General features: G+C 43.7%; 6 protein-coding genes across 6 annotated transcripts; 3 read left to right on the top strand and 3 right to left on the bottom strand.

Annotated features, from left to right (window-relative positions):
• Positions 1-360: 360 nt before the first annotated feature.
• On the bottom strand, positions 361-3,733 carry LOC128723251 (alpha-taxilin). The gene is made up of 5 exons (XM_053816970.1): positions 3,659-3,733; positions 1,702-2,209; positions 1,486-1,632; positions 1,228-1,408; positions 361-1,147 (listed from the first exon to the last, which is right to left on the bottom strand). Exons 1-5 carry the CDS (start codon positions 3,663-3,665, stop codon positions 719-721), a joined length of 1,272 nt encoding a protein of 423 aa, XP_053672945.1. The 5' UTR covers positions 3,666-3,733; the 3' UTR covers positions 361-718.
• Positions 3,734-4,229: 496 nt separating this feature from the next.
• LOC128727732 (lysosome-associated membrane glycoprotein 1-like) lies at positions 4,230-7,684 on the bottom strand. The gene is made up of 4 exons (XM_053821670.1): positions 7,403-7,684; positions 5,486-5,827; positions 5,179-5,409; positions 4,230-5,101 (listed from the first exon to the last, which is right to left on the bottom strand). The coding sequence occupies exons 1-4, from the start codon at positions 7,461-7,463 to the stop codon at positions 4,767-4,769; spliced, it is 969 nt and encodes a 322-aa protein (XP_053677645.1). The 5' UTR covers positions 7,464-7,684; the 3' UTR covers positions 4,230-4,766.
• Positions 7,685-11,199: 3,515 nt separating this feature from the next.
• On the top strand, positions 11,200-13,166 carry LOC128722756 (probable cyclin-dependent serine/threonine-protein kinase DDB_G0292550). The gene is made up of 2 exons (XM_053816436.1): positions 11,200-11,296; positions 11,374-13,166. The coding sequence occupies exons 1-2, from the start codon at positions 11,200-11,202 to the stop codon at positions 13,164-13,166; spliced, it is 1,890 nt and encodes a 629-aa protein (XP_053672411.1).
• Positions 13,167-18,646: 5,480 nt separating this feature from the next.
• Positions 18,647-24,278, top strand: LOC128723285 (serine protease inhibitor 28Dc-like). Its single transcript, XM_053817009.1, has 2 exons — positions 18,647-19,093; positions 22,714-24,278. The coding sequence occupies exons 1-2, from the start codon at positions 18,678-18,680 to the stop codon at positions 24,062-24,064; spliced, it is 1,767 nt and encodes a 588-aa protein (XP_053672984.1). The 5' UTR covers positions 18,647-18,677; the 3' UTR covers positions 24,065-24,278.
• Positions 24,170-25,636, top strand: LOC128722750 (serine protease inhibitor 28Dc-like). Its single transcript, XM_053816429.1, has 2 exons — positions 24,170-24,198; positions 24,496-25,636. Exons 1-2 carry the CDS (start codon positions 24,170-24,172, stop codon positions 25,634-25,636), a joined length of 1,170 nt encoding a protein of 389 aa, XP_053672404.1.
• A 608-nt stretch (positions 25,637-26,244) lies between these two features.
• LOC128726646 (uncharacterized) lies at positions 26,245-27,078 on the bottom strand. Its single transcript, XM_053820466.1, has 3 exons — positions 26,996-27,078; positions 26,793-26,871; positions 26,245-26,736 (listed from the first exon to the last, which is right to left on the bottom strand). Exons 2-3 carry the CDS (start codon positions 26,838-26,840, stop codon positions 26,245-26,247), a joined length of 540 nt encoding a protein of 179 aa, XP_053676441.1. The 5' UTR covers positions 26,841-26,871; positions 26,996-27,078.
• Between the last annotated feature and the right edge of the window lie 332 nt (positions 27,079-27,410).

The raw sequence follows: 27,410 nt of genomic DNA, 5'->3' as shown, positions 1-27,410 counted from the left end.
AAAGAGAGGGTTAAGAATGGCTGATGTTAGTAGCAAAATTTTATACCATTTTGATCGGTCGGCTCGATCGGCCACGTGCTCTTGCCTGCGCGCTATTGGCTGAAAGTGGTGAATGCATAGTACGCCAATAGTACGCGGAACCAGTCGAAGGTTGGACTCGCTCTAAAGGACATGCGTGATAGCATGGCACCGTAACTACACTATACGATTTTACAGTAAACGAATAACGAATCAACATTAGCTTTGTCCGTTTGGTTCATTAGCCCGCTTTAGCCAGTAACGCGAGTAGAGGACATAATCACGTATTTAGTGCGTACGGTATTACTATTTTATTTTAAAAAATTTAACAGAATCGATTCGTAACAATGCGTGTTCGAAAAAGTAAACAAAACATGAATGAATAAATTGGTGGAAAAATAAATAAAAACAAGCAAGTTTTACGTTTTGTCTTTTCATTGGTATTGATGGTTGACTGTTGAGAAAAAAGATCACCAAGGTGTATATTTATTGCGCTTTTCAATTATTTTTTTTTCTTAGCTGTAGGACATACATCAAACGCAAACACTCTCGATCATATGACGATCATGCACACGGATAGCTGCCGCAGTGGACAAGCAAATTCAAACAAATCGTGCATTAAAACGAAACAAAATAACTTTACGTGCATCCGAAAGATTGTAGCGCAGAAGCAGAGGTAATGTGGAAAAAAACGGATGGACTACGTCGACACTTCCTCGAGTGGTGCAGCGACTGGTTCCGGTGGTACATCCGTGGCAGTTTTTGTTTCACTTTGCAGCGTGCTATCAGTGGCATGACCATTAACGTGATTGTCGGTGGGCTGTTGCTGCTTATTCGCATTCTGCTCCTTCACTTCCACGCGGTCATTGAGCTTGTCTTCGTCAAGGGGCATCACTTCGTTAGGCACAGGCAAATTTGCTTCCTTCAGTGCGGCCAGATAGGTGGCTCGCTCTCCCTGCAACGTGCGACAGAGAATTTTTAGCTGAGACAACTGGCGCGCCGTTTTCGTGAACTGCTTCTCCCGTTCGATCTGCTCGTCCAGCATTTTTTGCACGGTCGCATTGCTCGTTTCCCAACGCGATTTCCAGGCCATGGTTTCCTTCTCGAGCGTTTTCATTTTCTTCGACATCTGAGTGAAACGGTAAAACAATAATAAGCTAATGAAATACAGTACCGTCGATGGTAGCAAGTGATCACGATGTCACGAACCTTCTTCATATCGTCCTGGTATCCTTCGTAAATACTCCTGCTCTTCTTCAGCGAGTCCTGAAACTCGCCATATTTATCCGAGTACATGTTAACCTGCCCTCGTAAATGCGTCTCGACTGCCTGCAATTCGGCCAGTTGCTTTTTCACCATCTGCAGTTCCGTTACCAGCACTAATTTTTCTCTAAAAAGCGAGAGTGAATGCAAATTTACAATCCGACAACGCACGTGCTCCATCATGTTGGCATCCATTTTACTTACGAAAGAAACTTTTCCTTTTCGCCGTTTGATTCCATCGCGATCTTGGCTAGTTTGGCATCGTTCAATTGTGTGAGCAAGTCCATCTGTTTGTTCATCTTGTCCATCTGCAGTTCGCGCTGGTCATACTGCTCGAGGATCACTTTAAACCTGTCGGATATTCCGTCGGAAATCGTGGTAAACCTATTTTGCAAGAATGCATCCCTAACCGATACCTACTTTTTGGCCATCTCCATATTGTCTTCCTTGAGCTTCATGTTTTTGTCGTTGTTTTCGTTCATAACAAGCTGTATTTCGTTTAACGATTGCTGAAACTTCTCTTGCGTCTGTTTGCGCTTTTCCTCCTCCAGCTGGATCTGTGCCAGGCTTTCATCTTTGATCGATTTATTATGCCGCTGCAGCTCCCGGCATAGGTCTTCCAGCTTCTTCTTTGTCGAGGCTATTTTGTCGTGCTCGAGGATGAGATTTTCCTTCTCGCGCTTCGACGCGTCCAGCGTCCGTTCGTACTGCTTGTGCAACCCTACCAGGCGCCGATTTTCCTTTTCCGATGCAACCAACCGTTTGTGGACCGCGGCGTACTTTTCATCCACCGTCATGCCGCTCAGCGCCTTTGCTAGCTGATCCTCAATCTTGGCTTCGCGCTGTTTGTCCTCACGCAGCAGCTTCTTCGCTTCTGCGTTACTTCGGGGTTCGCTTTGCACATCCATGACGGGTTTACTTTCGACGTCTAGGTACCACGAGAAGAAAATGTGGAACGGTGAAGACTTAGAAGAAACTTTTCTACCAAACAACCGATGGAGCGAGGGCACGAGCGAGACACCAATTGGCGATATATTAAATCGATAAAGCGGTGAAAAACATGGTTACACCAGATATGGCCAATGGCACAGTTAGTAGTAAATCAGCGTGATTCCAATATAGTCCAACAATTCCAAGAGCGTGGAAGCAACAAGCTCTTTGATACCTTCAGTGCAGTACGATTTAATAGAGATTTAAAATGTCAATACTTCTAGCGTTTTTATACAAGCCACAAATTACCGGCCGGTTAACTGTTGCTTATGGGGTATGCCGAATTGCAGCGTTGTAATAGGTTATTGTTTGAGATCTCTTGCTACTGGGGCCAATTCTTACTACTCTTTACTAGCAGCAACGAACATGGCACATAGAAAAGCTAGTAAAATTTACTTTCGAATCCTATGCTTAACAACAATTCTGCGAGATGGTCACGCTAATGAAATCTAAAAGTGCAGCCCAACAGAACTTCACTTCAAGAAAAGCCTGTAGGTTTTTGCTAGGTTACACACAGATCTTTCGACTAAATTAGGACTAAGCAAAATGACTTTTACATCACTTTTAATTGAAAAATAATAAATATGTTAATTTCACTCGTCTGCATCCAAATAGTAAATAAACATTCTCGCGCGCACACGCGCACGCACATGGCAATTCCAATGTAATTTTGAGTTGTAAACGTCAGAGCAGTAACGTCAGTTTAGTTTCAAACGACGCTTACATCTTTTCAGTTGTCTCCGCATTCATGCAAACCTATTTCAGAAATTATTTGGTTTAGCTTATTTAAAGACAAAGAGAACGTTTTTGGGTTAAAATTAAATTCAACAGCACGCTGAATACTACCATGTAGTAATTTTATCTTTGTTTAGAACTCTAGTCAAGTGAGCACCACGTGGGAGATTGAGACGATCATTCGATTTAAATTTGAGAGTGTTCAATTATCTTAAAAAATTTTACAGCTATTTAAGCAGTATGCTAGCAACATCTTTTCATATTTGAGATTCAAATAATACAAATGCAGAATTATTTCCGACAAACACGCGAGATTTTAACATGCACTCGTTTATGATTCATAAAACGATCATGATAGTGAACGATAGATCAATCTTCTTTCTAAATATATTCAACAATTCAATTTGAATTCATTAAATGCACTAAACTATTCTGATGCGCTTTCAGCTTCAATATGTTTTTGGCCTTTCGGTTGCCTAGAAGGCATACCATATAGTCGATGTGGTAGTGCATGCAGTGACGAATCACGGCACGAAAGCTGCACCAATAGCGCACGAGGTATGGCGATCAAGTAGAGCACATAAGATCAATGGAAATTAGTAGCTTAGCTTAATCACGTTGGTCAGTTTGTAACTGCAAAGAGAACGCTGACCTGCCATTTTTTGTTCTGAAGGTGGAGCTAAACAATTTGCACCAAGTTTCTTTCACAATTATTCAACCACACACCACTTCTTTTCCACGCGTTTGACAAGACCTAGTTTGCAGCGTGACACGCACGAGAACACAGATCAAAAATGAGCGAGCTCACCAGCCGTAGCGCGTTGTAAACTTAGGCACACCGGCACTGTTTGAATGAAGCATCTCTCTCGCTTTTTCTGGCATGTTAAAAATAGAAAACATCGCAAGTTGGAATACTAGATGCTACGATTTAGAATGAAGAGCATTCTTCGGATGCTGCAGAGAACCTGCTCAATTACAGTAACAGCAGACACAAGCCATTTCGTTCAGCCAATACGCCAACATTCGTATCAATACGTTTTTATTGTTTCATAAAAATTACTCTACTGTACCGTTATAGGCGAAATTTTATGTAAATTGTGGTTTAATTTTTGAATGCATTATTTTGTTCACCTCTTTTGCCTCCCTACCCGAACGATAACACCACGCGGGATGAATATTCTGGTCTAGTTTTCTCGGCCATGACTTTCACACCACATTACAACTGCAAGCATAAGTCCTTGTACTGTTTTTTTTTCTTTTGTTATCATCCTAGTTTCATTTTACCCAGTCGACGGATGATGCACAGCAAATTGCGACATTTCCGTGTTTAAAATAATTCACATTCTCGCGAAAAGAATGGTTTGTGATCACTACGCTCAAGAAGAATGATCAACTAATTCTAAACGGAATCGATTGACGTACTCCAATTCATTTTCTAACACGATCAAAAGATGGAAACTATCAATTGGCCTTTTTATCACGTTGTAGTCTACCAAACTCACGTGCGGATAACGCGGAATCAGCCGCGAACGTATGAATGTAAGTTGATCCGCTTTCCACACAAAAAAAAAGCGACAGGGGAGTAAGGCCAGAAATTGAAAGAAAAATAATAAGAGTAACTAAAGAAAAACGAAGGATCGTACACAATTCCCAAACGGCGGTCTCGCAACATGGCGTTTGCGGAGATGCCTGCTTCGGGTCGTACCCGAAAAAGAAAAGAAAAACACCTATACAAGAAAACCAGTGCCCGGGAAGCATATTTACATGCTGTAGTAGCCCTGGCTGTGAGCACTGTTGCGACCGACAAGATATGCGACAAGCATTATGATGATCAGCGTCACCAGGGCGCAACCAACGGCAATCGGGACGATGTCGGGGGTATCAATGGCCTCACAGTCTTTGGCGATCGAGAATTTGTTATTTTGCTTGGTGTGGAACGCTTCCAGCTGCAGCTTGGCGACCGTAACAGTAGGCATTCCCAGCCCGGCGGTGTTTGAGGTCATGTTCAGCATTTGCGCTTTGTTGCAGTGATAGGACATGTCTTGCGGAGTTTTGAACAACGTCTGATTGTTGGCGAGCACCAGCTTTTGAAGAGCTACAAAATAGAGTAACAAAGCGACGGGGTTAAACTTTTCAGTGTCCATCTTTTGCCGTCTGGCGTCCGGTACTTACGCTTGGCGTTCGGGAAGGCATCCCCAACGACATTCATGTTAACAAGCAAGCCGACAAAGGCAAATTCATGTCCGGTTGCGTTCAGTGCGAAGTCAAGTCGCAGCGAGCTGTAGTTATTCTGCTTGTCCATGGGCCAGGTCAGCTCAATATAGTCCGAGGTGTTCAAACACATACCCGATTTAACGGTCGCTTCCTTCGGTAGGTTGTACAGAACATTCACCGGCTTGCCATCTGCAAAAGGAACCATATTAAACTGTGACCATTGTCGAGAAGGAATCTCTCTGAAAGCACGCGCGAAGGTACTTACCGACATCGAAATAGCTCATATTGAACTGCATGGACATCTGCGCGATGACGCAGGTTCGGTTAGTGGTCGTGTTGGTAAAGCTCCAGGTACCCATATCCGGTTCCGGCATGGGTTTCGGACTCGGTGCTACGGTGGTAGTGGACGGTGCCATAGTTGTGGTCGTAGTCGTAGTAGTTGGGGCCATTGTTGATGTCGAACTCTGGGTTGTTGTTGTCGGCTTCGTCGTCGTTGTCTCGGGCTTAACAGTGGTGGTTGTTGTTGAAGTAGTCGGAACCGCAGTCGTTGTCACAGGCTCCACTGTTGTCGTGTTCAATGGTGATGGTTCTGGAACAGCCGATTGTACTAGACGAAAGAAGGGCAAAAAATGTTAAATTTCAAACTGTCTATTAGCTATGTACCACCAATATTAGCTGAGACGATGGCTGGTTGGGCGACTAAATGAGCTTGAGCGTCTTTAATCTCATCGGCATGCTGATAAGCAAATAATACACATGGATGCAACCGTCAATACATTCCTCTACCCAGACAGCAAACTACGCTGACTCATTGCTACATATGCTGGACATACTGCCCACACAGTTTCTCGATTAATAAGATTAAATGGTGAAAGCGAGCAAAAACAAAACTGCAAGCCCATTTTATGTAAATTTACGGCAAGGCTGTATGAAACGATAAAAATTAAAACGCCTCGTTTGGCGTTGGATTCGTCACCAACGAGTGTTTTTTTTTTAATTTGAAAATATGGAACAATTGTAGAGCGATACTGTTCAAGGTAATCAGAGTTGGCGGTTTTCTTTTTGTATAACATGCGTCTGCAGTCGATCGTCAAGAAGAAATCAACAGTTTATATAATAAACCACTAACCAAGAAGTGTTTACACAATCGATCGACACAGCATATCGATTTGTTTTGCGCTGACAACGGAAAATCGTAATGCTAAGCTTTCTGAACTAAACGAAACGAAAGGCGTACGTTCCGATGCAACTTAAATGCGATACTTTGTGACTCATCGTGTGAATACATGCAAGCACATGAACAACACAGCATTGCTAATTCAAAGCATACGCTACCGATCGTTCCTTGCAAGCCTACTACGTGATAATAGAAAATTGCATGAGAAGCGTTCAATAGCTACTATTATGCGATAGATACTACACTCCTACGTGAGTATGTGAGAGAAAGAGTTTTCAATGCTAGAATATGAAACATTACTGTTGTTTTCTGCGAGTAACCTTGAAGCAACATAATCCTTGAGGCGAAAAATAAATATTCATCTTTTGCGTTGGGTGCGTATCGTTAGCACGGAACAAACAAAAATCAGCTGACGCATTACTTGTGCGTCGAGCGTTTTTTATAGCACTAGTTTGACGTTCCGTAAGCGTAACCAATTATCCACCATTTAATGCGCCACCAATCTGCACTCAAAATTTACGCGATTCAACTTACAAGTGCAATCGCGAAGGCTAGTGACAGATTAGCTACTGGCCATTTTCAGCCTTCCATGGCAAATGGACACTTTATCGCAATACATAGTTGCAGCTTCATCGCTGCAGCTGTAACCGTGCAAAGGGCGTTCGATGGGGCTCGAGATTTTTCTTTGTTCTATCCAGCGTATGATTACCCGTATGAGTAATATACGGCGAATGTGGCCGACACCATCATAGCTAGGCCATGGCTAGGATGCATACGGGCGACAATTATGGAGGCCACATCTATCGTGCGTTCAAGGAAAGAGGCACAAGGTGGCCAGGAAAATAGCGAGCACACAGTTGAAGGGATTCAGTTCCTAAGTATTGCGTATTATGGAACGTTAGTGCAGTAGCTTCGCTCACCAGTTCCGCGTTTGATTACACAATTTCTACACGCCATTGCCGAATCGTTCCTAGGTTTTGTATGTAAACTGAGGGGCGTACTTACCATTGCAGATTGTTACTGCGACCAGAAGCAGGCAAACAACGGGCATTCGTACCGAATGCATCTTTTAGCAGGAGTATCAAAAGAACTGCACGGATGGGAGATGTGGTGTGTGGATGTGATGCGAACCTCACACTGTACCTAAATGTAGCTTCTATCACAATGCGTTCCACGGAATTATGCTCCCGGCACTATCGCGTATTTCAAAATCTTTTCTTTTGTCGCTCTTTTTGTTCTATCTCGGTAGCAGAGAATTAGTTAGAATGAATTGCTTATCAGTCAGTGGCCGTCCAAGTCCGTAAATGAGCAGAGTCGAAGGTTGAGTTAAATTTACGTTTGACAGCTGTGAAAAGAATGTATAATTTGACATTTGCTGTAGCAGCTGCAAAGGCTTGATTTTTTTAACAGAACACTAAATTAATTTAAACAAAATGCTGAATTTAAATGCATTTTATGTAACATACTATAGTAGCTTAAAAATAGGATTTTTTTGAATTTTCGATACATTGAAAACGCACGTTTTTAAGCACAAAGTTTCTCAGCAGTTGTCAGAATTGGTTTTGTTCTAGTTATGAACAAACAATCTCTAAACTACAAACAATTCTATTAAATCTTTCGATCCACGGTCTATATAAAATATATTTTGTTCATTAAGCTTTGAAAGCCTATTCCTATTTCTAACTTCATGGATAACACATATCACACATATCTTATGGGAATGGCGTAGGATAGTTTGAGCAAAAGAAATGCAATGCCCACGAACAATTTTCCAATTAACCACTATAATTATGGAAATTTTTGGCAAAGATAAGCCTTTTTTCAACTATATTAAGGATTTTTTTTATAATACGGGTATTTTTAATGTTTTGGTGTGGATATTTTAAAAGCATATGAACGATATTTTAAAAGCATACGCATAATAAATCAAACATTGATCTTAGCAAAACTAAATAACATATTAAACTGATTGAAATAATTTGGTTACTAAATAAATATGATATTTTTTACACATTACATCTAATTCATGTTTCTAGATAACTCCTATATTTGTTGTTTGTAACATTTATCATCTTTTTAGTAAAATAATCATCAAATTGTCTGAAATAAATTAGCGTAAACAAATGTTTACATATGAAATAAGGGACGAGTAAATCGTTATGAAAAAAGTCTCAATGAATGTAGCTCATCGGGATTATTCCTCAAACAGGTTGTTCGATTACGTGATGCAGTTGGATAAATCCATTAAACATACTCTCGGTTTCAGCATGAATGACCAGCTATAATTTGTGTTATATTTTTTGCTACTCGCGTTCATTTTTGTAACAGATATGTTGATCAATAAAGTAAGATACTTCAAACAATTAAAGATCTGTGTACTGTCATCCATATATCTTAATATTATTTTAAACTCCATGATTATGTGTGAATTGCACATCACGAAACGGAAAACTGGCAGTTCATGTTCATTCGTTTTGACTCGTTTTTGACTTGAAATTTAATGGAACTCTTGAAGACATTCAACCCTCTTTTCGCGATCATTGAGATGGAACTCAGGAGAAAGGAGTTTCTTCTGTTTGTCTTCGTTCTACAGAGAAAGGATTGCACAAAAATTCTATAAAGCAGACAACAATTTTACCTTCGGTATTTAGTCTCGCTGGTTCGTCAGTGCAACCAGTGCAGTTTTTCATCGACACATTTCAGCACACGTTAAGCACCTCATAAAGATACCGGAGCGATATATGTGTAATCAAACGGACTGTTTCAGAAGCAGTACGAACAAATTTTAAAATTCAATTCTGTGTATCCAATAAAAAAACATCATGTCATATACATAACAAAACATGCTCAATTTAAAATTTTAAAGTGATGCGTAATATAGTGTAATAAGCTAAAAATGTGACATACAATACAAAGTCCTAATGATAATAAGAAAACATTGTGTTCATTTCATATAACATAAAGTATACATTATTAAATTCAAATATAACATAACAATCGACATCATTTCATGATCGTACATAACATCGTTTCATGATCGAATAACCGAAACCCATAAAAACAATAATCATTCATCCAGCATGACCAGAAAAAAGCATATGCAATCAGCTGTTAATGCAACCAAACTGGTCGATTTTCAAGTTGATTTTCCTCCATTGTGATAGGTCAGTAAAACTTCTTAGCGTTAATCGTACTATTGCATTCATAACGATAAGGAACAGGTTTTATTGAAAGTGATGGTTTCAAAAATACAATGCGTGTTTCACTCACATTTTATTCAGCTCTACTTCATTGTCCCAAACGAAGCGACTAAGATAAGGTAGAATCACTAGTGCAATGATTTGTCAATGCAATTAAAACATCAATATTTTTAGCAATGTTCAAGTTACAATACAAGATTTTATTTTCAACTATTTAGTTGCGATACATCAACTATCGCAAGCTTTAAAGTTTTAAGCTATGTTCAAAAGTACAAAGACGTATCCATCACGCACATCAAAAATCTTGTTATCCCATCTTCCGAAAAAAAAAACAAATGTTTTTAATTTCCCAACGCATAAAAATGGGTGGAGAGAAAGTAGTTTTACCTGTTTTCTTCAAAAAGAAAGGCATTCTCGGAAATTCTATAAAAGATACTTGAAATTCACCTCGACTTTTCAGTTTGTTCTTTACTCCAGTGTGATCAGGTGGAACACTCAAGTTGTAGTGCAATATGACGATATTGCAAATTTCGGTAGTTCTTTTACTTATATTTATTGCTGGTAGTGCTGGAACATCTAAAGCAATTACAGTTTATGGTTCATACGATAACACTCTTCAAACATGTTATTATCACAAAATTTTAAGAAGACATCGAATCCCAGTGGAGTTGCACATGGATTCTGTAAGTACCTCAATAAAACTTTTATTAGCTATCACGATTTTATTGTTGTTTAAGTATTAAGTTCTATTTTTATTGAATTAGTAGTATTCAAAAAAAAAAAACAAAATATTTATGAGAAATTTCACGGATGAATACCATTACATAATACGTTAATACATTGAATAAAACCGAAATTATTGAAGATTTTATAAGCCAAAACTACATGTAGGCTTAAACAAATTTTAAAGAAGTTTTTACTGTTGTATTTTAGATGAATGAGTTAAATGTACAAATGACACTGAATTATCAGTGGAATTTGGGATGGTCTCAAGAGGAGGCAATTTATTGAGAGAAGGGTGATAAACGGGCCGCTTGAAATGGGTATAAAAAAGAAAGGATTTTCAAAAGGAGATAGTGATATCTTGAGGTCAGAACCTACGTTAAGTGCTTTTTTAAACAAAGTCCACGAATTGTAATAAGCGTTTTTGCACGATTGCGTTTTTGCGATTGTTATTATGAACACACTTTGTAATAATAAAATTTATTACACTACCACGAAAACCACGAAACAATGAAATATTTACCTGCATACCTTTTAATTATTAGCAAATCATTTTGTAATATATCTTCACACCACTGTTGCATGAAACTAAAATAAAAAGTTTGTCATAATGATAAGCGATTTATTTAAAATTTCAAATATAATCAATTTTTTCAGGAAATAAGTCAGAAAATACAATTTATTTCCATCGAACAATCGAACAACCATTTCAGTTCGGAAATAGAAATTCAAATTCTAAGAGACGAAAATAATAACTTCAATTTGATCGTAAAAGAAAAAAAATATAAGCGACGAATTCATTCGAATGTTGAAATTTACGGTTACTGCAAGCCAATAGCAATAGATGGTGGATTAACTTTACCACAGATTGCCTCAACAATGGAATCAAGATCAACACCGAGCTCGAATACATCTCAAACACAGTCAATGATGACGAAACCATCTTCTGTTGAGCCAACGCGACCCACAGTACCGTGTACAAAATCGACAAAATCATCAACGAGACATTCGTCAACAATAACGCATCCAATGATCACGAAACCATCTTCTCAGCCTACAACACGGCCCACAGCATCGTCAACCCATTCGACAGAATCATCAACGAGACATTCGTCTACAATAACGCATCCAATGATCACGAAACCATCTTCTCATCCTACAACACGATCTACAGCGCCGTCAACGCACTCGACAGAATCATCAACGAGACATTCGTCTACAATAACGCTTCCGATGATCACAAGACCATCTTCTCATCCTACAACACGACCCACAACATCGTCAACGCATTCGACAGAATCATCAACGAGACATTCGTCAACAATAACGCATCCAATGATCACGAAACCATCTTCTCATCCTACAACACGATCTACACCATCGACTACGCATTCGACGGAATCATCAACGAGACATTCGTCAACAATAACGCATCCAATGATCACGAAACCATCTTCTCATCCTACAACACGATCTACACCATCGACTACGCATTCGACGGAATCATCAACGAGACATTCGTCTACAATAACGCTTCCGATGATCACGAGACCATCTTCTCATTCTACAACACGATCTACAGCGCCGTTAACGCACTCGACAGAATCATCAACGAGACATTCATCTACAATAACGCTTCCGATGATCACCAGACCATCTTCTCATCCTACAACACGATCTACACCATCGTCAACGCATTCGACGGAATCATCAACGAGACATTCGTCTACAATAACGCTTCCGATGATCACAAGACCATCTTCTCATCCTACAACACGATCTACACCGTCGACTACGCATTCGACGGAATCATCAACGAGACATTCGTCTACAATAACGCTTCCGATGATCACAAGACCATCTTTTCATCCTACAACACGATCTACTCCATCGTCAACGCACTCGACAGAATCATCAACGAGACATTCGTCTACAATAACGCTTCCGATGATCACGAGACCATCTTCTCATCCTACAACACGATCTACACCATCGTCAACGCATTCGACGGAATCATCAACGAGACATTCGTCTACAATAACGCTTCCGATGATCACGAGACCATCTTCTCATCCTACAACACGATCTACACCATCGGCTTCGCATTCGACGGAATCATCAACGAGACATTCGTCTACAATAACGCTTCCGATGATCACGAGACCATCTTCTCATCCTACAACACGATCTACACCATCGTCAACGCATTCGACGGAATCATCAACGAGACATTCGTCTACAATAACGCTTCCGATGATCACAAGACCATCTTCTCATCCTACAACGCGATCTACACTGTCGACTACGCATTCGACGGAATCATCAACGAGACATTCGTCTACAATAACGCTTCCGATGATCACGAGACCATCTTCTCATCCTACAACACGATCTACACCATCGTCAACGCATTCGACGGAATCATCAACGAGACATTCGTCTACAATAACGCTTCCGATGATCACGAGACCATCTTCTCATCCTACAACACGATCTACACCATCGACTACGCATTCGACGGAATCATCAACGAGACATTCGTCTACAATAACGCTTCCGATGATCACAAGACCATCTTCTTATCCTACAACGCGATCTACACTGTCGACTACGCATTCGACGGAATCATCAACGAGACATTCGTCTACAATAACGCTTCCGATGATCACAAGACCATCTTCTCATCCTACAACACGATCTACTCCATCGTCAACGCATTCGACCAAATCATCAACGAGACATTCGTCTACAATAACGCTTCCGATGATTACGAGACCAACAACGCGTTCCACTGCTCGGCCTGTTTGGGGTCCTACATTTTTTACGACGGTTTCGACTTCAACTAATTCGAATGGTCCAAGTTATGCAAACAATGGGCTAAATAGCGGATTTCCATTAGGAATATATCCACGACCAACACCATTACCAAAACCATCACATGTATCTTCAGCACAATCCGCTCCTGTTCTCCCTAATTATCCCACTGTTACCTCTGCATCAACAGGAATCTTTCCTAATATGTTGCCTAGTAGTACAACTCCAGTTTCTTTACAAAGTTCGCCAAAGCCACACAAACCATTGAAACCACAAATTGTGTTCCCTTTTCTTTCACTTAATCTTGGTACTCAAAATAACTCGAAAGTAAGGTTTTTCCTTAATGGAATTCATAACACGTTAAGTAGAATAAATCTTATTAACTGGAATCCAAGATTGAAATGATGCACCAAAAATGACGCTCATATTCGGTAAAAACATGAAACAGAAACACGTCATGCAAAACTGTACAAATTCTTATTTTAATTTCTAACTGAAAATGTGTATGTAGGAGTTAGAAAAGGTAATCAATAAGATAAAAAAGGAGTGAAAAAAACCAATAGAAATAATTCAAACAGAAGATCTTTAGACAAGAATAAAAAACATATTGAAGTCAAGAATTGACTGAATTGAAGAGAATTGATTGAATTCATATAAAAAATATGTATAACGGGACAAAGTTGCTATATTGTTATACGTAATAATGAACTATTGTTATACGTAAGTAATTTGAAGGTGCAGTACACATATTCTTATTAAGTGTGTTATTATTCGCCCAAAACCTTGAAGACATTGAATCAAAATGTATATTTAAAAAACATAAGTTAAAACAACGTTGATAATTCCACACTTAACTAAATTATATCATAGAAATTGAAAATATTCCTTATGAAAAATAATAAAAAAATACTCCATGACAAAAAATGCATTATTCTTTGAGCAGATCATGTGACCTTCAGATCGTGATTGAATGAGAGCAAAATGAGAGTGTATATGCACTTCACGGTAGGTCATTAGCATTTTTTTTTTCAACTTGTTTCAACTGTTTTTACTTGTTCGGTAACATCAAACGTCCTGTAACATCAAACGTCGTCAACAAAAAAAAATCCCTTACGTGATGTGTTGGTAAAATTGCAAAACCGACTGTTAATGCATCATGACGAATATGAGGACATAGCATAGACACATCAACATCGGTACAATTAGGTGCTGCAAACAAATGACGAATTGTTTAAACAAATTCACCGATACGGCTCGGAGCGGAAGCTATATGAAGAAGAAAAAACAAATGCCCAAAAACTGATAACCAACAAAAAGAGTCAAATATTTCATTATTTCCGTCCAGCTCACCATGGCTACTAATAGATGGTATTTCCCAGCCCAGCCTTACACCACGCATTTTAGCAATAAACAAAAAACGAACAAATTCGTCACGGTACGGAGCCTTTTCGACAAACAACAATGCGACACTTTATTGGGATATTTTTTTTTGCACTTCCTTCCTTCCTTCCGTATTGCTTGCCGCGGGCTCATTGTACGGTAGACGGCGTGGCCATGGCACCCAGCGTCGCCTGGCTGGGAAAGATTCGACCGGTGACGGTGGCTGTACAGCTCGGTCCAGCTGGAAAACAATGCGAGGTGTACTCTCGCGAGCAACAGTACGCTTGTATACCGGGCAGCGAATGACACATCGGTGCGATCGCGAGACCCGATCCACGCTCTGAGCACGCATGATCGCCTGGAACCGGGCTGGACGAGCACGTCAGCGCGTACGGTTTATAGTTTCGCACCGGTCGGGCAGGTTTCCAGTGCTCGGCAAACCAGATCTCGGATAGGTTGCCCTTCCCCGCGATCGGACACAGCTTTTTTCGGTGGTGTGCAAGATCGCGCACGATCTCGGGCGCGAGTGTGTGTTTTGGTGGAGGCGCCAGCAAGTGTTGCAGCGAAGACGCCACTGTGAGAGTGCGATTAGAAGAACACGCTACGGGCCCCGAACCAGTGGCCGTGATTCTTGATCAGTTCTGTAGTGCTCCGGCTGATCGAGACGTGTTGATGCGGCCGAGTACCGCGTCGCAATCGCAGTAGGCTCCATCGTTCTATACTGTGGTAACGATCGAAAACGATCTCCAAATCATTGGGACGGATATAGTAAAGAAGAAAAAAACGCTAGTGGTCGAGATCGACACTTGGTTGGTGATTTTTGCGGTGCTTCTCCGTGGTGTTATAAAGTGCTTAACAGTTGTGTGCGTGTGTATGTGAGTGTTTGAATGTGTGTGTGCGTGAACCTGGGCGTAAAGTAGCGTTGCAAAAGACAACAGTTTCTTGATCCAGTTAACACAGTTTACTGACCTTCACCAGCTGCCAAAGACCTCTCGAGCTCAGCAGGATATTCGCAACAAGGTAGGCAACTTGGTAGGAATCTTACTCCACCATTTGTGTTTGCTGGGGATTGTCGTGTGCCGGTTTCAAACATCCAACCACTCGCTAATTCTAACGGACGACTAAACAGAGTAACAGTTCTTATCAGCCCTCTTCGGAGAGGTCATCAAACAGCTTGCACTCTGGGGTTTTTTGTTATTTTTCTTAAGTGTTGTTTTCTTGTTCAAATAACGAGCGCTCATGCAAACGATGGAGCATGTAGCATCATCTTCAATTAAGACTGTGATCCCCCTCATCAATTTGTCTCCACATTGTTCAAGTCGTTGCCCAACACATCGGTAGGGTTTTTAGTCCTATGGGAGCTACGTACACGATCGATTTTTCAACCTTTTCATTACCAGTTCAAGGCTGCTGCGTAGGTTGAGCGTTCGCTAACAAATGACAATTATTTATTCCACCATTCGCACCTACGCCATACAAATGGTTGTTCATATGTTTGACAACAAGTGGCTTTAATTTTGACTCCCATGACAATGCCGGCTAATGTGACTAAAGCTTCGTGGCAATCCAGTACCGTATTGTGTGCGCAATCACCATACGATATGCAGATCGCGAACTTCAGTCCTTGACGTTGAAAGGTTGCCTTTTGCTTCCTCTCGTGGACCCTGAGTAGTAAGTGCGGCAAGAAACCGGTTTACAGTTTGGATGGAAAGTGTGCACGGACCCGTGTGCACGAATCCTCGATTAATATTCCGCGTGAGTTTCCTATTGCGAAAAAAACCGTTTAAAAAGAAAGCTTACGAATCGCGAAGCTTAATTTTTGATGCGCTCATTTTGTTGGTGTTTTTGCAATTACTAGCCTACAGTACGTTGAATGCGCGTTGTTTGGCGATTTAGAAAGGTGCCAAGTGGTTCGGCTATATTAGCATACGGTGGCACACGAGTGAAAAGGGTAAACTTTTAGCGAATTTTCGACCAAAGCTGAAATTTGTTCCTCACAAGCAACTCCTCACAAGCATTTCGAGGCTACTGCACATTCTGTACATCCCTGATAAGGCATAATCTACACCACGTAGTGATGCGTAGGTAACGTTCACAAATCATGTAAATAAAATTGGAACACAAACGACAGATTGCGGCTGCTGTTCTTATCAAATATTTGGAAATGTGTGTCAATAAACAGAATTGTATTTCTTTTCCGATTTCCAAGTAAATCACATCTTCGATGGTCCATGAATGATCAAAGCATGCATGGGTTTTACTGCATGAACTTTATACTAAAAAAGCTTTTCGGCTGTTCTAAAATCAAAGGACTGTTCTAAAATCTGCTAAAAGCAACAAGCAAAATTAGTTAGTTAAGCTTGACCAGGTCGAGAATACCTATTCAATTATTTTCTATTTTAAACCTTCTCTCAAAGCTCTAAGCCCGCTGACGTCAAGAAATCGATTTGATGGAAGTAATGCAAGTAATCTTAATGGCACGCAAAGGATGATGTTGCAAAACAAGCCCCATCGCGCGAGAATAATTTGCAGTTTCGATTAAGAAACTCTGACCGACGAATGAGGCAAACCCTCAAATTGAAGTTTGAACGCCAGTGATAGGCAGACCGAGAAGCCTAGGGGCTGGGGAAGCTTTTTGTGGGCTGAAATTTCGGCCAGACGGTTGAAGTCTCTCGACCGACTTGTAGCGACTTTGGAGAGCATGTAAAATGTTAGCAGTATATGCTTCTCGGTGAATGAAAACGATGGGCAACCCCGGGCTCGAAAGAGAAGCCACCATTTGCTGGGCGGAAGAGAATTAGAGAGGATATGGTACGGATCGGTCAAGATACGGGAACCGGATTATAAGAAGAGGATAATCCCCCCAAGAAACGTGATAGAGCGAGAGCCCACAACCCGAGACGGCGTGGCATTAACAAACACGATCGAGCAACCGGTTCAAATCGGGGCTCGCTTCACGGACACGGGTGTAGCATCTTTTCCGCATTTTCAAAACATTTCGCCACTCAGTTCCATCCATCCAGTGCCCACGGCGAGACGTTCGAGTTCTGTGAGGCAGGCGAACGGAGAGCCCAGACAGCACATTACCGGGTACTGCTCACCAGCAACCAGCAGGATTTACATCTACACGTCCTTTGGGAAATAGTCAAAGATCCAAAACGGAGTGGGGCAACTTTGTTGCGTGGCTGGCCCGCATCGTCCTCCGATCTAGTGACCTCAAAGTTCTTTTATTTTTCCTGCTCAGGCGCCTCCATCTGTGGCCTGTTTTGCTGCAGAAACACCCAAAGCAGGCTGACCTCCGCCGAAGACCGATAACCGCGTTAACCTTTGTGCCTGCAGTCGCTGTGAATAACAAATCAGCATACGCGGGCTCGTCCTTGGGTCGCACCAGTTCCGTTTTGGAGCTCAGTTTGCTCAAGTCCCAGTTTGGTGTTGGTCTCATGTTGTATGCCACTGTGAGCTTAGCTTGGAACGTTCACTCGTTTCGCGTTCGTTAGCTTCTCGAAGTGGTGCTAATAAACGATCGAGCTTCATGCGGACGGTGTTGTAGCAAACAGTGCAGTAAATTTCTGGGTTTTTCTGATGACGTCTGATGGATTCCGGTTCCGAGTGTGCGGTGGATACGACAACAGCCTCGTGTGGATGTGTCGAGCTGCCGGCGTTGAATCGTGCCGCATGCTCGATCACCATCGCTTCACCGTGATGCAAACCGGTCCCGATCCGGGGATGTCGTTGCGATATTTTCCGCAGGTTAACTGCGCGTGTCTAATTCGGCCAAATTGCCGCTCGGTTAGCGCAGGCAGATGAGCCACCCTGGAGAATACATCTATCCGGCTTGCAGTCGTGCAAATGCCGCGTGATCGTCTTCAGCAATCTCTTACTCTAGCGGTTTGATTCCATTAAAGAAACAAAAATTGCTTTCCCAGAATTTCGGTAAATCTTATAGAAAGCCACAACACCACATTCTCTGAGCAAAATGTTCTAATCTATTACTTGCATAGAAATAATGGCCCGTTTTCTCATTTCCTTTACAGAAAACCGTGAAATATCCCAAAATGCATCCCGGCTCCAGACCATCCTGGATGCTGCCAGTTCTGCTGCTAGCCATCGTGCTGGTGGCCAACCCAGCAGCCGGTCAGAGAGGTAGCCTGCAGCGTCCCAGCATGCTGAATCAACCTCAAAATCAGCCCGCCCTCAAGGCACCAACCACCAACACGCACCTGCTATCGGACAGCGTAACCAACCTAGCTCAGCGGATCGCTCGAGCCATCTCGAACCAGAAAAGCAAGACGGAGATCTTCTCACCCGTCAGCATAGCGGGCGCACTGTCACTGCTGCTGCTGGGATCCGGTGGCCAAACCCAACAGGAGCTGCTTGCCGTTATGGGCCTTAACAAGGGACAGCTCTCGTTCCAGGAGATCCATATCGGGTTCGGTCGGCTGTTTCAGGACCTGGTGTCGAACGATCCAAGCCTCGAACCGTTGGTCACCTGGCGCTTGAATGATAAGTGCAACCGAGTTGAAGAGGACGAGTACGACGATGAATTCACACCTGCCCAGTCGCCGAGCAACACGACCGAGTAAGTGTACTTGTTGGTTTTTTTTTCGCCTTGAGGAGGTTCACAAGCGATCACTCTATGTTTATCTTGCACTCGTGGTGTTTTCTTTCCGCGACACACTGGACAGAATGTTTCCAGTCGATCGTAACGCACTGTGTCCGTGTTGGAATGTTTTGTTTGCACCATAAAACGATTGATTTCAGTGTGTAAATCTATGCTGAAGTTTGTGGTAAGGTAGCATTCGATTGTTGTGGCAAACTACCTGTGATCAATACCGTACAGATGGTGGTGGTGGTTGTGATTAAACAGTGTTGCTTATCATCAAACAAAACCGACCGACGCTTGGTGTTGGGGATGCATACTAGAGGTGTAGTTAGAGCCATCGATCGGTTCTGTTCAGGGGCAAAAATTGCTGGACTTCGCTTGAGATCGCCCTGAATTGCGCACGCAACATGCGCGCTTACTTTCCGGCATCCGTAGAGACCATCCGTAGCAGGACTCACGAATAACTTCGTAGTTTTACATGCGCTAAATCAGTCTACTTGTCCGATCGACCATGACTGCATTATCACTGTGTACATTACTAATCGCAATAGGAACAGACAGGTATATTAAGACGTCACCCATACCGGCCCATACCTACCTAACTTATCGTGTTTCTCGCAAACGCGCTCCTTTCCCAATCGCCTAACCAACAGATTGGATCGTCATCGGATAGCGATAGCGAACGGCGTGTTCCTTCAGAAAGGGCTCAAACCGTCCAACCGTTTCGTTGATCTGATTCGCACGATCTACCAGAGCACGCTAGAGAATCTGGACTTTGAGCGTGGCTCGAGCGGAGCCGCAGCGTTCATCAACAGCTGGTGCTCGAGGGCCACCTTCGGGAAGATCAAAGAGATCGTCACCGAGAACATTCTGCGAAATTCGCGCATGGTAGTGGCGAACGCGCTCTACTTCAAGGCAAAATGGGAGACGACATTCACGCCACACGGCACTCGGCAGCGTCCGTTTTACCCAAATGGGGAGTATGAACCGGCGATCAGCGTAGAATCGATGGCTACGTCCGGTTGTTTCCCGTACTACGACGCCACGAGCGAGTACGATGCGAAGATCATCGGATTGCCCTACGAGACGGGCAAATCGACCATGTATATCATCCTGCCCAATGAGTCAAACCGACAGAAGCTTCAGGAAACGCAAGCGATGCTCGGAGCCGATCACCTGAACTGGTTGATCGATCGTATGGTCACCAAAAAGGGTGCCGTGTTTATGCCAAAGCTGAACATCTCCAACAGCTTCCAGCTGAGCGATGTGCTCGGAAGGTTAGGTGTGCGTGATCTGTTCAGTTCCGGACGCAGCAACCTCTCCAGCATACTGGACGATCAGTCTGGCAGCAACGCGGTTGATGGTGGCTTTCAAGCTGGACAACCGGCAACTCAGCCTCAACCAGTGGCGCGTCCAAAACCACAAACGACTACTCCTAAACCTACTCAACCTCCTGCAAGACAGCCACCTCAACCGCAGCAACCTCAACTTCAGACGCAAGCGAAACCCCAACCAAAACCCATCCGGAAGACGGTATCCTTGCCACTTGCGGCGCACGATTGTAATCTCATCGAGAACTGCCAGTTTGCGTCCGGTTACAATTGCACCTGCAGTCGAATGGCAACCAGCAGTGTTGCGTCCGGTTGCGGTGCCCACGTTGCCGGTCATTACACCGATCGCTCGGAACAACACTGTCCGTACAGCATCGAAGAGAGCTCGATCAAGACGTTCGTGTGCATCAAACGCAGCTATCGGCATTACCCACAGCTCCAGAACCAACCCACCTGCGAGCAGTACAGCGGGTGTTACTTCTTTCAAACTCAATGCTACTGCTGTGGGCAGAGTGTGCCACAGGCTAACAATCCGGGCCCACAAACTGCTGCCATGCAGCCACCGGTAACGCAATCTCCCATCCGAAACCGCTTCGATGGTGGTGACGATGAAGACCGCAGAACTCCGACGAGAAACCCTAACGATAGAGGTCAAGAACGGGTGGCGTGTGAGGCGATTCTTGCCCTCAACAGTCAACTGCTGTGCAATCTGTACCGATATCGGTGGGAACCGTCGCAAAATGTGTGCATCGATCAGAACACCTGCAGACCGGTCCGGCTCAGGAAGCGCCAGATCACGCAGCAACAGCAACAGCAGTCAAGCTTTGGGCAGATTTCGCAACCCGAACAGCGCAGATCACCGCAGCAGGAGCTTTTATTCGTGAGCGAAATCTTCACCCACGTCACGCTGGACGTGAACGAGCAGGGCACGGAAGGTGGTGCCATCACGCTGGCGCTTGTTGATCGCATCGGGCCGACCTACTCCTTTCTAGTCAACAGGCCGTACCTTATTTTTATTCGCCACGACAGCACCAAGCTGCCGCTGTTCTACGGGGCGGTGTACGATCCTCGGCCCTAGGCGAGCCGGTGCGGGTGGTTTGTAGGGATGTAGTCTTACAGTATTGTGTCAGCGCGGTGGATAAAGGGGAGGGTTTTTGCTTTGAGCCCGATAATAAAAAAAAACGGAACGAGCACAGCATGTGCGGTGTACTTTAAGCGGTGGTTTTCATTTTAAATTTTAACACCAAGACGTACCAGACGAAACCGAAAGATGATGGCGAATGAAAAACCCCCTGTACCGTTGGCTGTGGCTAGCGTTCTGTCAAAATCGAACCCGGATCCTGCCGGTGGTTCACTCTACCTGCGATTGTACGATATTTCCCGATATTCTTGCGATGATGGATTGCCGCTTTTTGCGTGACGTGACACTATGAAAGGGGAAGAAAACAACACCCACCACCATGCAAGCGCACGTTTTTTTTCCGTAACGAGTTTAACACGTTTCTCGTTTTGGTGGTGGCGTTGCCGATAGTCAATGAGATGTGCCTGCAATCAGTACGCAGCTGATTGCGTAGCGGAATTTCCTGCTCTGACTATTCCGAGCTATGGAATACAGTCACGTAATGCAAATAACGTACGAAAGCCATCCAGTGCAGAATTTCAGGACACTGATTCACGTTTTTGAAAGGTTTTCGCAAATCAAACGCAATTAGATGGCAACTGTTTTAGAACCATTTGGGGCTAGTTGAAGAAAAGTTCTAGCGTGTGAAGGTAACATACCCCAAGCAACGCTGTCGGTGGCATCCCAGAGATGAATCACTAACTAGCCGTTTGCACATTTTGTCACTAATCTCCGGTTTCTGCAGCAAATGCGCACACCCTTTTGAGTGAATCACTAGTGCCAAACCCTGTCACCGCGTGATGCTTTAGTTTTGTTTTTGTTTAGGTGCTTTCGGTGAGTATGGCGTCTAATTAATTACTTCCCAACGTTCTTTTCAAGCCCATTCGGGCCACCAAACATTATTTACACATTCCTCTCTGTTCTCTCTAACCGCCTGGTGATGGGTAGCTTTCCTGCTGGGAAAGCAAATTTTATACACGTTTTCGTTTCGTTCACCTTTTGTGACCTTCAAACACACGCGAAAATGAAGCACGAAATGGAACTTCCTCCACGCTTTTACTCACTCCCCAGCCCAGTCCGCCCAGTACGACGTCACATTCAAACGATCCTTCTCTTTTTCTTGCCACTTTTTCATGCACTTTTAGAATCCCGCCCGATTACGATCCAGCGGCGCATGAAATATCGCTCGCCAACGGGATTTTTGTGCTGCGCGATTTTCCACTCAGCGAATCGTACCGCAACCGATCGATGGTGCTGTACAACTCCGAGGTCCAACCGATGGACTTCGAGCTGGATGCGGTCGGTTCGACGAAGAAAATCAACGGTTGGGTGAGCGAAAAAACGCACGGCAAGATCCCGAACATTCTGCCATCGACGCTGTCCCCGAACACGGTCATGGTGCTGGCCAGTGCGATGTATTTCCGCGCCCTGTGGGCGGAAACGTTCATCGACGGTGCGACGAAACCGCGCGAATTTTTCCCAAATGGCCACAACCACCCACCAGTGATGGTAGACATGATGGCGCACGGTGGATGTTTTCCGTTCTACGAATCACCTGAGCTGGACGCGCGCATCATCGGACTGCCGTACAAGAACAATCTCACCACGATGTACGTGATCATGCCGAACAACTCGACCCGGGCGAAACTGCAGGCGCTTATTGCGCGGATGAGTGGGGACAACCTGCAGCAGATGATCGATCGCATGAAGATCAAGACGTCGATCATCCTGTTCCCGAAGATGCACATCAGCAACTCGATGGATTTGAAGCGTGTCCTGCAAACGCTCGGCAGCCGCTCGCTGTTCAGAGCCGACCAAAGCAATCTTTCCGGTATGATGGAATCTGGGGCTTCATCGCCGCCGGAGCAGTATGTGAACCGGTTGCAGGGGGCCACACTATCGCCCCAGATGGAGCCGAGACCGACGGTGAACATTCCTCCGTACGTGCCGAAACCGGCTATGGGCAGCGTGCCCGATCTAGCGAACCAGCTGGTATTTTCGAGGCACGATAACGACGAGGATATGATGATGAAAACCACGACCAATGAGCCAATGGAATCCACCGTGGAAGGATCCTCCCCGATGCCGACCAACATCCCTGGAACGATGCTTCCATTGGTGCGGAATAGATCGAAGCGTGATGTTAGCTATAAAGTTCCGAGCAGCAGGCACGTCCAGACGGGGCCACTGAGTAGCAAGGACTTCATCCTGAACAAGCGCATCGTCAAGGAGAACGGATCGGTTGGAAAAAAGAGCTTCCGGAGACGCAGCAAGCGTGATGCTCAGCAGCAGCTGTACGTCAGTGACGCCGTCCACGAGGTCGACCTGGAGATCAACGAGACGGGTACGGAGGGTGGCGCGGCTACGGTCGTCACGCTTAACCGATCCGGCACGAGCGTCGTGTTCCGGGCGGAGGCGCCATTTTTGGTGGTGATCCGGAACGATCGCACCCGGTTGCCGCTGTTTTACGGTGCCATCTATGATCCGCGCAGCTGAAGCAGAGAAGAATAAGCTGTAGCTGATGGTATCAGCATACTACTATTTAATCGCTAGCCGAATCCAGTGCAATTAAGAGTTAAGGAGAGCTATTTTTGAAGACGAATGCCCAATGGCAACGACTACAAACGGTTGTATGTGTATCGAATTGTTAGGATCGAAGTGTGCGGAAGGTTTCCTAGTAACGGATTTTTTTTTACAAATAAATACATATCTTAACTCCTCCAGGGACATACTATTTTAGTTCCGCGTCGGTGTTCACTTCCACTTCAAACTGTTGCATCATTTCATATCACACTAAGGCAGATGTTTCTTGTCCGAATACTATCCGAAGGAAGCGGTTTATTTCCAACCGTTAATTCCATTAATTGACCTTCATTACTTCAGTTGTGACTTCAGCCACTCAATCTCGTTTCTTTCTCTTTCTACAGGCAGGACCTCCTCATACAGGTCGGCAATGGTATATTCGCTCGCACCGGCACTACGTTCGACGCCCGTTACGATAAACTGGCCAAGCATCTCTACCAGAGTGAGCTGCAACAGCTGGACTTTGTCGAGAACGAAATGGCCGCCGTGCGTTACATCAACAACTGGGTGCACAATCAAACGCACGGTCGCATCGCCGACATCGTGTCGCACATCAGCGCCGACACGATCCTGATGATTGTGAACACGCTGTACTTCCGGGGTCTGTGGGAGGAACCGTTCCAGCCGATGGGCACACGCAACAGGCGCTTCTTCCCGAATGGTCCCGACGGACCGGACTCCTTCGACACGCCAATGATGGCCAAAAGCCACTGTATGCCGTACTACTTCTGGCAGGAGGAGAATGTCCGCGTGGTCGGTGTGCCGTACCGTAAGAACGTGACCATGTACGTCTTTCTGCCGGTGAACTCAACCCGCGAGCTGCTCCAGTCGCTGCAGACGAAGCTGTCCGCTGGCGTGATCAACGACATTGTGAAGAAAATGAAGATGAAATCTGTCACGCTGCTGCTTCCTAAGATGCACGTGTCCAACTCGGTCAGTCTCAAGAGCGTGCTGCAGCAGCTTGGCGTTTACACGCTGTTCGACAGTCAAGAGGCTGATCTGTACCGGCTTCTCACCGGGATGGTTAACGAACGGTTTGATGAAGAAACGATCGAGGATCACTTCGACGTCTTGCAGGATACGCAGGAAAACGCGGAACGCTTGCTGAAGAAGCGAATTCCTGACTGTGCCATCATCGTGCGCCAGGGCATTGGCCGTGGGGATTGCCTAAAGGCGAACTGTGCTTACGGAGGCAAGGCGTGTGTGTGTTGCGCCGAGGTTGACAACGATTTCCGGCGGCGCCGCCGACGCCAGGCGACAAAGGACATGGAACCGACGAAGAGGATCTTTGTTAACGAAATGCTGCACAAAGTGGACCTGACGGTGAACGAGGTCGGTACGGAAGGAGGCGCAGCAACGGCGACGCTGATCGATCGCATCTCATCGCAGATCAACATGATCGTTAATGGGCCATTCCTCATGGTGATTAGGGAAGAAACGACTCAGTTGCCGCTGTTCTACGGCAACATCTACAGTCCGAAATAAGAGCGTAGCGCTTTTGTAGGACGTTTTTATACAAGCATGATACAACCATGTTCTAATAAATATCACATGAAAGCAACCTAATTTAACGATCATACATGGAACTGGGTGAACATACAGAAGTGATCGATTTGGTAAACAGCATTGATGATGTCGTTATGCTGGCCGGATATCCAGATGCATAATCGAAGACAAACAGGGAATCTTTTCGAAAGAAAGTTATAGAATATTGACACGCATTATCTGCTTTATATGGCGTTGTAATGGATGTGTTAAGGATATACATCTTAGGATATGCAAAAGCGCTTTTATTCAATCACAAAGATTCAAAATAACGGTATCGTGAAATCACAAGGTTTGCTTTGTTATCAATTCTTCATTTTCGATCTTTTTTTACAGTGATCATTACCACGCCCATTTCACTCACCCCGTTATGTACAATTATATTATTGTCAATTGGTATTATTCAATGCTGAGTAAATGATTCAATCAAATGTGTTCATTGTTACTTCTATCTGGGGAGATAGTACTTTTAATTTAAAGAAAGAATTGTAAGAGTGTAGAATCGAAGATTATTTATTGAAGTTACATATGAAAGAGTGTTAACTCGATTAGACTACAGTTTCAAGTTGGCTTATGACTTGTTCTACCTGATTTCTGTTCATTTCGAAGCTGATGACTTTGGCCTTCGAATCAACATCCCGGCATGCAAGCAACACCGTACAGAGTTGTTTTCGTACTGATGCCAAACTACTGCTTCCCATGACCCAGCTGACGTTCCAGTCGAACGATTCCACTAGCGGTACGCCTCCTTCGAGCCTGTTAACTTCGTCGATCAATCGCTGAGCAATTTCCGGTTTACGGAGATTCACTATCTCTACCACTCGGTCCTGTCGATTCGCCGGAAGGAGTTTCAATTGTGAACGTAGCCGGTGTTCATCAAACTCTCCGACACAGTACTTGCGGACAAGATTTTCGAACACCTTCAGTGTGTGCTTTAATTCCTCACCGGCTGGGGAAAGGCTCAAAAGGGTTGCTAGCCGATCTCGCGATCGCTGACTTCGAGGTACCTCGACGATGTAATCAATCAACAGGAAAATGACCTAAAAATATGCCGGTTTATGAAGCAACTGATAGCCCAATTGCCTTTTAGTTTTACCTCTGTGAAATCTTCATCCGACGCAGTTTGTATTTGAATTTCGTGCATTGTGCTGGCTTATTTAGTTCAAATCATAAGCCTGCAATGGAAGAGGGTTTAGTTTAGGTTTTTTTTACTCTTCCTAATCTTCTTGCGTAATTTTGATGGAATATAAAATTTCATACTTGTCAAACTAGTAGTATATTATATGAAAATGCACTTACAATTTCTTCAGAACACCGTTTCTTGGTAAATCAAACAAAATATGCGCTAATGAAACAATAACAAATCCCATCCAAAAACAAACTCTTTTGTGTATGTCCTTTTGACATGTACGGGTCACACAGCTGTCAACAGCATATTTTTGTCTAATAATAATCTAAATGTGACTGCTAACCGATATTAGAATTTAAACTATAAATATCCTTAAATAAATCTTTAAATAAATAAATATTTTAAAATTAAAAATAATTTCCAACACAATCTTTGTACAAATAACTTTCGTTTCAATGTCGGTTTTGATATTATAGCAAAAAAACACGCAAAGCAAGCCAAAATGATGATTTTTGCCTAATATTAAAGGGCTGTTTTTTCTATTCGCCATTGATACTACGACGGAGTCATTCTTGTCTGGAGCCA

The sequence above is a fragment of the Anopheles nili genome, chromosome 3 (assembly GCF_943737925.1).
Source record: "Anopheles nili chromosome 3, idAnoNiliSN_F5_01, whole genome shotgun sequence".
NCBI classification, from domain to species: Eukaryota; Metazoa; Arthropoda; class Insecta; order Diptera; family Culicidae; genus Anopheles; species Anopheles nili.
Note: the sequence above shows the minus strand (reverse complement) of the source record. Positions and strands in the feature narration are given on the sequence as shown.

Bases quoted from the DNA above. Each gene is read 5' to 3' on its own strand.
- LOC128723251 (XM_053816970.1), bottom strand. The intron at 1,633-1,701 runs GTAGGTATCGGT...AATATCCGACAG, and splicing joins AATATGGAGATGGCCAAAAA to GTTTAAAGTGATCCTCGAGC. The intron at 1,148-1,227 runs GTTCGTGACATC...CGTTTCACTCAG, and splicing joins ACCAGGACGATATGAAGAAG to ATGTCGAAGAAAATGAAAAC.
- LOC128727732 (XM_053821670.1), bottom strand. From the start codon at position 7,463: ATGCATTCGGTACGAATGCCCGTTGTTTGCCTGCTTCTGGTCGCAGTA. The intron at 5,828-7,402 runs GTAAGTACGCCC...TCTTTCGTCTAG, and splicing joins CGCAGTAACAATCTGCAATG to TACAATCGGCTGTTCCAGAA. The intron at 5,410-5,485 runs GTAAGTACCTTC...TTCCTTTTGCAG, and splicing joins TATGAGCTATTTCGATGTCG to ATGGCAAGCCGGTGAATGTT.
- LOC128722756 (XM_053816436.1), top strand. From the start codon at position 11,200: ATGGAATCAAGATCAACACCGAGCTCGAATACATCTCAAACACAGTCA. The intron at 11,297-11,373 runs GTACAAAATCGA...CCATCTTCTCAG, and splicing joins AACGCGACCCACAGTACCGT to CCTACAACACGGCCCACAGC.
- LOC128723285 (XM_053817009.1), top strand. From the start codon at position 18,678: ATGCTGAATCAACCTCAAAATCAGCCCGCCCTCAAGGCACCAACCACC. The intron at 19,094-22,713 runs GTAAGTGTACTT...ATGCACTTTTAG, and splicing joins TCGCCGAGCAACACGACCGA to AATCCCGCCCGATTACGATC.
- LOC128722750 (XM_053816429.1), top strand. From the start codon at position 24,170: ATGCCCAATGGCAACGACTACAAACGGTT. The intron at 24,199-24,495 runs GTATGTGTATCG...CTCTTTCTACAG, and splicing joins GGCAACGACTACAAACGGTT to GCAGGACCTCCTCATACAGG.
- LOC128726646 (XM_053820466.1), bottom strand. From the start codon at position 26,840: ATGCACGAAATTCAAATACAAACTGCGTCGGATGAAGATTTCACAGAG. The intron at 26,737-26,792 runs GTAAAACTAAAA...GCATATTTTTAG, and splicing joins CGGATGAAGATTTCACAGAG to GTCATTTTCCTGTTGATTGA.